This window comes from Orycteropus afer, unplaced genomic scaffold (assembly GCF_000298275.1).
Source record: "Orycteropus afer afer isolate SDZICR_OR568_19922 unplaced genomic scaffold, OryAfe1.0 scaffold00142, whole genome shotgun sequence".
Taxonomy (NCBI): domain Eukaryota; kingdom Metazoa; phylum Chordata; class Mammalia; order Tubulidentata; family Orycteropodidae; genus Orycteropus; species Orycteropus afer.
The window spans coordinates 1,796,534-1,805,831 of NW_006921729.1; the positions used below are offsets into that span (position 1 = coordinate 1,796,534).

At 38.5% G+C, this 9,298-nt stretch overlaps 1 protein-coding gene across 1 annotated transcript in view; it reads left to right on the forward strand.

Moving 5' to 3' along the window:
• The window catches only part of GOLGA4 (golgin A4), a 177,090-nt gene that overhangs the window by 22,124 nt on the left and 145,668 nt on the right, over positions 1-9,298 (forward strand). Inside the window, exon 2 of the mRNA XM_042781636.1 lies at positions 7,239-7,328. Coding sequence (XP_042637570.1) covers positions 7,239-7,328 — 90 coding nt within the window. The remainder of the gene's footprint in view (positions 1-7,238; positions 7,329-9,298) is intronic.

A 9,298-nucleotide genomic window follows, 5' to 3' on the forward strand; every position in this document is an offset into this window, starting at 1 on the left:
GGAAGTATATGGTCTGGTCTTTCTTCTGTGGAACAGCTGGTGGGTTTGAACCACTGACCTTCTGGTTAGCAGTCAAGTTCCTTATCCACTGCACCACCAGAGCTCCTTATACTATGACTGTGAAGTCATCTGTTTGTCTTTTCAATTCAAGTCTGGTTTATGTACTTTGGGGCTCTTTCCTTGGATGCATATTTATTTATTGTGGTTATGTCTTGTTCAATGGAACCTTTAATCATTGTATAATGTCCTCCCTTGTTTCTTACAGTGGTTTTTGTCTTAAAGTCAGTTTTATCAGAAAATGCCACTCCTACTCTTTCACAGTTGCCATTTGCTTGATATATCTTTTTGCAGCTTTTGATTTTTAGTCTATTTTTGTCTTTGCCTCTAAGGTGTGTCTCTTGAAGACGGTGTATTGATAGGTTATGTTTTCTTATCCATCTGTAACTCTCTGTCTCTTGAGTGGCGCATTTAATCCGTGGACATTCAGTGTAATTATCAACAAGTATGAATTTGTTGCTGTCATTTGGTTATGTGTTTTTTTCATGGTGTTGCTTATTTCTTTGTTCCATACAATTTTCTGTGTTAGGCTCATTTTGTTTATGAATTGGGTTATCATTTCCTTTGTTGCTGTTGTTTTAGTATTTGCTGAATATTTGTGCTTGTCCTCTTTTTTATTGTGATATGAAGGTTTATCATTTTTCTTGCTGAGCTCATTATGTTTATGAAATTGGGTTATCATTTCCTTTGTTGCTGTTGTTTTAGTATTTGCTGAATATTTGTGCTTGTCCTCTTTTTTATTGTGATATGAAGGTTTATCATTTTTCTTTGAGGTTACCCTGTGATTTATAGTTTTTTTCCCAAGTTTTTAGAACAGTCCGTTCTATCTTGCAGTGGTCGTGACTTCCTAACCATTTAGAAGTTCTGTAACTACACAGGTTTTTTTTTTTTACCCATTTTTGGTTTATAGTTGTCCTCATTTGCTTGAGTCTCTGGTTCCCTGGTTAGAATCTTGTAAGCTTATTTTCCTTTGGATACTTCCATAACTGGGTTGGTTTCTGGGTTATGTCATCGTGTATGTTCCTGGTTGATTGGTGTTTGCTGTTTTTTGTTCTCTGTCCAAAGGACTCCCTTTAGCATGTCTTGTAAGATTGGTGTGGTTTTAACAAACTCCTTTAATTTCTGCTTATCTGGCAATGTCTTAATTCCATCATCATATATGAGGAACAGTTTTGTTGTGTATATAATTCTTGGTTGGAAATTTTTCTGTTATGGCTTTTATATATATATCATCACAATGCCTTCTTGCCTGCGTAGTTTCTGCTGGGAAATCAGAGCTTAGTCTTTTTGGTCACCCTTTGTAGTGGTTACTTTTGTTTTTCCTGTGCTGCTGTCAGGATTCTTTCTTTGTCTTTGGTTTTGGTGAGTTTGGTGCTGATATGTCTTTGTGATTTTCTTTTGGGGTCTGTCTTGTTTGGGGTTTGTTGGACTTCTTGAATGGATATATGTTCATCTTTAATCATATCAGGGAAATTTTCCAGCAAATCTTTGACAGTTTTCTCTGTTTTTTTATTTGTCTCTACCTGTTCTGGAATTCCAGTTACGCATAAGTTGGTTATTCCTTTTGATGGTATCCCACATGAACCTTAGGCTTTCTTCATTTTGTTTTGATCTTTTTTCTGACTGATCCCTTTCCAAAGAAATATTGAGGTGTTTGTCTTCAATCCCACTACTCTGACTTCCATTGATTCAGAACTCATTTGCTCATTCAGTGTGTTATCTATTTTTGAGAATTTAGTATTAATCTTCAGGATTTCTATCTGTAGATTTTGTATCATTTCTAATTTTTCCTTTATTTTGTTATTTTGTTCTTGTATAGTCTTTCAAAATTGTTCTAGAGTTTTATCTGTGTTTTTGTTAATTTTGTCAGTGTTTTCCTTGATCTGTCTCTCAATAAGTTGAAGGTAGCTAATTATAATTGTTTCGAGTTCCTTATCAGGGAGTTCCAATGCTGCTTCTTCCTCAGGGTTGTGTTCTGGGTCTAAGTCCTGGTCCCTTATTTCTACTGCTTTATTTTGCTTCTTTGTGAGGATTGTGATGGTCTGTTGTCACCAAAACATTGTGATATTTTTGTGTTTATATTTAATTGGTGGTTGTATGTTAGAGTGACTCACCCAAGATTTTTGTTTTCTTTGGATGTGTCTGAGTAAGCAGGGTACTGTACTGCTTACTCATTAGTTCATTAGTTCATTAGTTGGCAGCACTTATGTACTCACCGCCTGTCTCCTTTCCAGTTGTCAGCTTCTTATGTGTCCATACTGTCTTTGGCAAGAGGAGCCTATTCTTAGGTCCCTGGAATCTGAATGAGATCCTATTACTTTAAATATCCAAAATGGCCACTGCTTGTAAACATTCAAAATGGTTGTGCCCAGCCGTTGCTTGTAAACATTCAAAATGGCTGCACCCTTTGGACAACTGAAAGTCCACAGCTCAGTTTGTCTCCTTCTTTGCTGTTTCCCTTTTTAGTTACCAGCCCTGGCACAGTCGTCTATGCAGCTCTTGGCAAGCACCAATTTTTTTTTTTTTTAAATTAGGATTTGGGTGAAGATTTACAGAGTAAATTAACTTTTCATACAGCAGTTCACATATACTTTGTCTCATGTCATTGACCAAAATTTACAATGCAGCAGCTCCCCTCCCACTTCCTCCCCATAGTTACCTCCTCCCAGGGTCCATCCCTTCATACTCTTCTGCACCCTGAGCTATCTCCCTGTGCATAAGCAGCCCTTCCTTCTCCCATGATTGTTCTCTCCAGGGCGTGTGTCTACTTGAGGTAAATGTTTAACTCACACAAGCACCAATTTTTAGGTTAATTCTTAGGTCCCAACACCACTTTGAAATATTCAGGCTGTCCATGCCATCAGGATAGCTGACAGTTTGCTGCTCTATTTGTCTCCTTCCTGACTGTTTTCATTCAGGTTCTTCTGCTCAAACCAAAAACCAAACTTCCTGCCATGGACTTGATTCCATCTAATAGTGACCTTTTTTGGGTTTCTGAGGTGGTAAATCTTTATGGAAGTATGTTACCTGGTCTTCCTTCCATGGTGTGGCTGGTGGATTTGAACTGCCAACCTTCTTGTTAGCTGTCATATATCTTGGGCACTGTGTCACCAGAGCTCCATGGTTCTTCTGTTTGTTAGTGTTTAATCTAATTCTATATCCTTCCTTTCAAAGCTTAAGGATCCAGGATAATCTTCTGTAGCTGTGTGAATTGATTTCTCTTTTCTTTGTTGAAGAGAGTCTGTGTAGCTTGTCTGCCTGTTCTGCCATCTTATTGGAAGCCCTTGATCTTGAATTTTGTGTGTTTTCTCCCATTGCTCACTTATGACTCAGGGTCTCATGCAGATTTGTCTGTTTGGTAACACTGATCACCTGTCCTAAGAAGAAAAAGAAGATTGGGCTGTTGAGTTTTCTAACTTATGTTCTTCTCAGACATTTTTGTTAGAAAAAGATTATTAAATATTTATCATCTGCAAAATGTAGATCTTACTATGTTGATTGCACAAATACACCTTGTATTTTCTTTCAATATTTATTTACTTATTGGTGGCATTCCAGTTTTTAATATAGCTTAAGTATTTGGTTGCTAAGCAGAAAGCTGGCAGTTCAAACCTACCAGCTGCTCCATGGGAGGAAGATGAGTTAATCTACTTTTGTAAATATATAAAGTCTTGGAAACCTAGTGGAGGTTGCTGTGGCTCGGAATTGACTTGATGGCAGTGTTTTTTTTCTTTTGAAGTCATCAGTAGAGGGCAGTGATGGTTCAGTGGTAGAATTTTCTTCTTTCATGCAGAAGACATGGCTTCAATTTCCTGACGGTGCACCTCAAGTGCAGCCATCACCTGTCAGTGTAGGCTTGAGTATTGCTGTGATGTTGAACAACTTTTGGTGGAGTTTCCAGACTAAGACAAACTAGGAAGAAATGCCTGGTGATCTGCTTCTGAAAGTTAGCCAATGAAAGCTCTATGTACATGGGATTACCATGAGATAGGGGCTAACTTGATAGCCGATAACAACAACAAATGTGAGGTAAGGCTCTGATCTTTGACAGCCAACGTTTAAGGAAGCAGCAGGTTAGAAATCCTATGATGTATTGCATTGGGTAAATCTGCTGCAAAAGACCCCTTAAAGTTTTTAGAAGCAAAGATGTCCCTTTGATGATCAAGGTGTACCTGACCCAAGCCATGGTCTTTTCATTTGCCTCTTATGCTTGTGAAATTTGGATAATGAAAAAGGAAGAAAGAATAATTCATGCACTGAATTGAAGAGTATTGAATGGCCTGCAGACTGCCAGAAGAATGGACAAATCCATTTTAGAAAGAATACAACCACAATACTCCTTAGAATTAAGAATGGCTAGATTTTAGCTTGCTTACATTGGATACATCATCAGGAAGGACAAGTTGTTAGGAAAGAACCTCATGTTTGGTACGGTAGAAGGTCAGTGAAGACAAGGAAAGCTCTCCATGTGATGGATTGACATGTTGTTTGTTGTTGTTGTTATGTGCCATCAAGTCGGACCCGACTCATAACGACTCCTCCTTGGGTTTCCAAGGCAGTATCACTATGGAAGTAGATTGCCCCATCTTCCTTCTGAGGAGTGGCTGCTGGGTTTGACCGCCAGCCTTCTGGTTAGCAGTCAAGTGCCTTAGGCACTACGCTACCAGACATAATAATAACTGCAAATATGTACTCAAATATACTAATGATCACGAAGATAATACAGGACTGGGAAATATTTCATTCTGTTAGGGTTTATTTGTGCAATCAACATTGTAAGATCTACATTTTGCAGATGATAAATATTTAATAATCTTAAATGTGAAGCACTTACTGATGAAGATTGAAGACTACAGTCTGCAGTATGGATTACATCTCAATACAAAGAAAACAAAAATCCTCACAACTGGGCTTATAAGTAACATCACGATAAATGGAAAAGTTGTCACAGATAGTTGTTTGGTTCTACAGTCAACAGTAACGGAAGTGGCAGTCAGGATATCAGACGACGTATAGCACTGGGCACATTGGTTGTAAAGGACCTCTTTCAGGTGCTGAAGAGCAAAGATGACTCTTTGAGGACTAAGGTGTGCCTGACACAAGCCATGATATTTTCAATTGCCTCATATGTATGTGAGAGCTGGACAATGAATAAGGAAGACCGAAGAAGAGTAGATACTTTTTGAGTTGTGGTGCTGATGAAGAATGCTGAAAGTACTGTGGTCTGTTAAAAGAGCTAACAAATCTGTCCTGGAAGAAGTGCAGCCAGAATGTTCCTTGGAAGTGAGAATGGCTAGACTTCATCTCACCTACTTTGGTCATGTTGTCAGAAGGGACCATTCCCTGGAGAAGGATATCATGCTTGGTAAGGTGGAGGGTCAATGAAAGAGGGAAGGCCCTCAATGAGATGGATTGACACAGTGGCTGTGGCGATGGGCTCAAGTATAGCAAAGATCACGGATCTGGCATGGAACCAGAAAGTGTTTCGTTCTACTGCACAGACTTGGAAATGATTCGATGGCATCTAACAACAGCAACAAAGCTTAGATTAGACCTGAAACTTGTAGTTGTGTTTGGCCCCTTTCTCCTGAAGTTTTTTTAAATTTTTTTCATGGTAAATATACACGACAAAAATTTTGCCATTTTAACCATTTCTTAAGTGACATTAATTGACATTCAGTGACATTAATTACTCATTACATTGTGTAACCATCACTATTATCTATTTCCAAAGTTTTTTTATCACTCCAAAGAACTCTGTGTCTCTTAAGCAATAATTCCCATTCCTCCTCCCCACTAATAAACTTGTGTCACTAAGCATTTGTCTATTCTGAATATTTTGTAAAAATGCAATCATACATTCCTTTGTGTCTTTCACATAGCATAGTGTTTTCAGAGTTCATCCATGTCTTTGTGTGTATCAGAACTTGATTTCTCTTTATGGCTGAATCATACTCCATTGTATGGATATGTTGTTGTTGTTGTTAGGTGCCATCAAGTTGGCTTTGACTCATACCAGCCCTACCTACAGTAGAAGAAAACCCTGTCCAGTCCTGCATCATCCTCACAATCCTTGTTATTCTTGAGCCCATCATTGCAGCCAGTGTGTCAATCCATCTTGTTGAGGGTCTTCCCCTTTTTTGCTGACCCTTTGCTGACCCCATACTTGGTAAAGCAGAGACTGGACCTGTCCGTCTGACAACATGAACATAGTAGGTGAGATGAAGTCCTGGTCATTCTTTCTTTTAAGGTTCATTCTGGCTGCGTTGGCATAGTGTCTAAGGCATTTGACTATTAACCAGAAGGCTGGCAGTTTAAACCCACCATCCACTCTTCGGAATGAAGGTTGAGCAATCTACTTTCGTAGTGATAATGCCTTGGAAACCCAAGGAGGGGTCTCTATGAGTTGGATCTGAATTGAAGGCAGTGGTTTTTTTTTTTTTTTTCCTGGCTGCATTTTTTTCATCCGTTGATGAACACTTAGATTGTTTACACCTTTTGGCTATTGTAAATAGTGCTGTGATAAACATTGGTGTATAAGTATCTGTTTGAGTCCCTCTCTTGAGGGTTTTGTACTGCAGATTATAGAAGCCAGGCTTCCTTTCCAGAGCTAAATAAATTGACATCTCAGTATCCAGTTGGGGTGTACAGGGTAGGCTAAAACAAGGCCTGAATTGGAGAGGTGAGGAGGTGCTCTTGACCTGTGCATTCCTCGGTATTGAGTGTTAGAGCTGGAAAGGACTTTAAATATTGAATTGAGAAACTTTTTTTAAATTTTTTTTTATTTTTGAATAATTTTGATTTACAGAGACGTCGTAAAGATAATACAAAGAGATTCTGTATGTCCCTCTCCAAGGGCCAATTTCCCTTAATATTACCACCTTATGTTAACGTTACAACCTTATGTATCTTGAGGACACACAGTCCTCAAAAAGTTAATTTTAGCTAAGATAGTTCTACTTGGTGGCAGAGTCAGGCCACGGACCCATTAGATAGCTTGGGTCTTCTCGTTGATTATATTTCGGTTACCCATTTCTGTTTCTTGTGTATTTGCACTTTTCCTTTCTTTCATTAGCTTCTTTGTGCATGGGCTGAGAGACAGACCATCCCGTATACAGTGTAGTACATGGTGAGGTAGTCAGTGTAATCTTTCTAATTTGTTCAATGATTTTTCAATCTAGGCTTCCTCCAATTCTTCAACCCCAACAAGAATCAGAAGCAGAACATCTTCATTTACAGAGGAACTTGATGAAGATACACCCAACAGAGAGGTAAGTTTGGAATTTCTCTAATAAACATCTTACAGAAGTTTAGTAATCTAAAATGTAATACTACTGTTGATAATAAATTAGGAAATTATTTTGACAGGTTAATTACTTAATTTCTAGGTATTATTTTTATTAATAACAAATTTTTCCTCCCAAGTAGTAGTTATGGTTCTGTAAAGTATGTGTGTTTGTGTGTTTTGAGAACATTAATTTGAGACCGTAATATATTTGGCATTTAATATGTTAAGTTTTCAGTACAATTTGGTATCATTTAATTTTTGTATTTAACGTTCTATGGGGAAAAGCCCTGAATTTTCAAGCTAGTGAATGGAAAACGAAAAGTAATTTAACTGATAAGGTGTAACTAGCAGCTAGCACCAAAGCTGAGTTTAGATATTTGCACCTTTTTTTTTTTTTCTTTTTCCCTCTGTGAAGTTAGCATAGATACATAGATATGGGGAAGTGGGTATAGCATACATGTACAAATCAGTGCATTATCTCAAAGTGAATCCTCATATAACTACCACAAGAAAAAGAACATTGTCAGCATTTTAGCGTTCCCCCCACTCAAAAGATTACTGCCATCCTTGGTGGTGCTGGCTTCCTTTTCTATATAGTTTTACCACTTAAGTATGTTTTCTAAACATTATAGTTACACATTTGGGTTTTTTCCTAGCTTTTTAAGTTATGCTGCTGTGAACATTATTGTACTTATCTTTAGGTGGACATATGTCTGTGTTTCTTTTGATATATACTTAAGGGTAGAATTACTGGTTCAAAGAGTATGTTGTTGTTGTTAGGAGCCATCAGATTGGCTCCAACTCAATAGTGACCATATACACAACAGAACAAAGATGGCCTAGTCCTGTGCCATCCTCACAATCCTTGCTATGCATGAGCCCATCGTTGTAGCCACTGTGTCAGACCATCTTGTTGAGAGTCTTCCCCTTTTTTGCTGACCCTTTACTTTATCAAAGGAGCTCTGGTTGTGCAGTACATAAGACATTGAACTGCTAAAGAAGGTAGGTGGTTCAAACCTACCAGGTGCTCTGTGGGAAGAGGATGAGACAGTCTGTTTCCATAAAAATTCACAGCTTCGGAAACCCAGTTGCGGGGGTTGCTATGAGTCAGAATCAACTTGATGACAGCAACCATGGTATCTTTCTACAGGAAATGGTTCTTTCTGACAGCATGACCTAAGTAGGTAAGACAAAGTCTGACCATTCTTGCTTGTAAGGAGCATTCTGACTGTACTTCTTCCAGGACAGATTTGTTCTTTCTTCTGACAGTCCATAGTATTTTCAGTATTGTTTGCCAATACCACTATTTAAAAGCATCAACTCTTAGGTTTTCCTTATTCATTGTTCAGCTTTCATATGCATATGAGGCAATTGAAAAAGGAGTATACATAGCTCAAATTATAGAAGATAATTGTTTTCCAAAATGGTTGTACAAGTTTGCCTTCTCACTAGGCACTTATAAAAGTGTGTAGTGGTCTCTTTTTTTTCATTGTGATTTGGGTGGAAGATTTACAGAGCAAATTCACTTTCTATACAGCAGCTCACATACACTTTGTCTCATGACATTGACCACAGTTTACCCCAATGCAACAGCTCCCCTTCCCCTTCCTCCCTATAGTTACCTCTTCCCAGTGTTCATCCCTCAGTGCACTCCTGCCCTCTGAGCTGTCTCCCTGTGCATAAGTAGCCCTTCTTTCTCCCCTGATTGTTCTCTTCAAGGAGTGTATCTACCTGAGGTAAATGTTCAACTCATATCCCTATCTTTGGTTTGGCTGGAAGCCACAGGTGTGGGTTCATTTCCAGACCTGAAGGGCAGCTAGGCACCATAGTCTCAGTGGTTCCACCAGGCTCTATCGGACCAGAAAACCTGGTTCCCCCCCTTTTTTTTTTCTCCAAATGATTTTGAGTTTTGTTCCACATTGTTCTCCCTCCCTATCAAGGATTTCCTACATA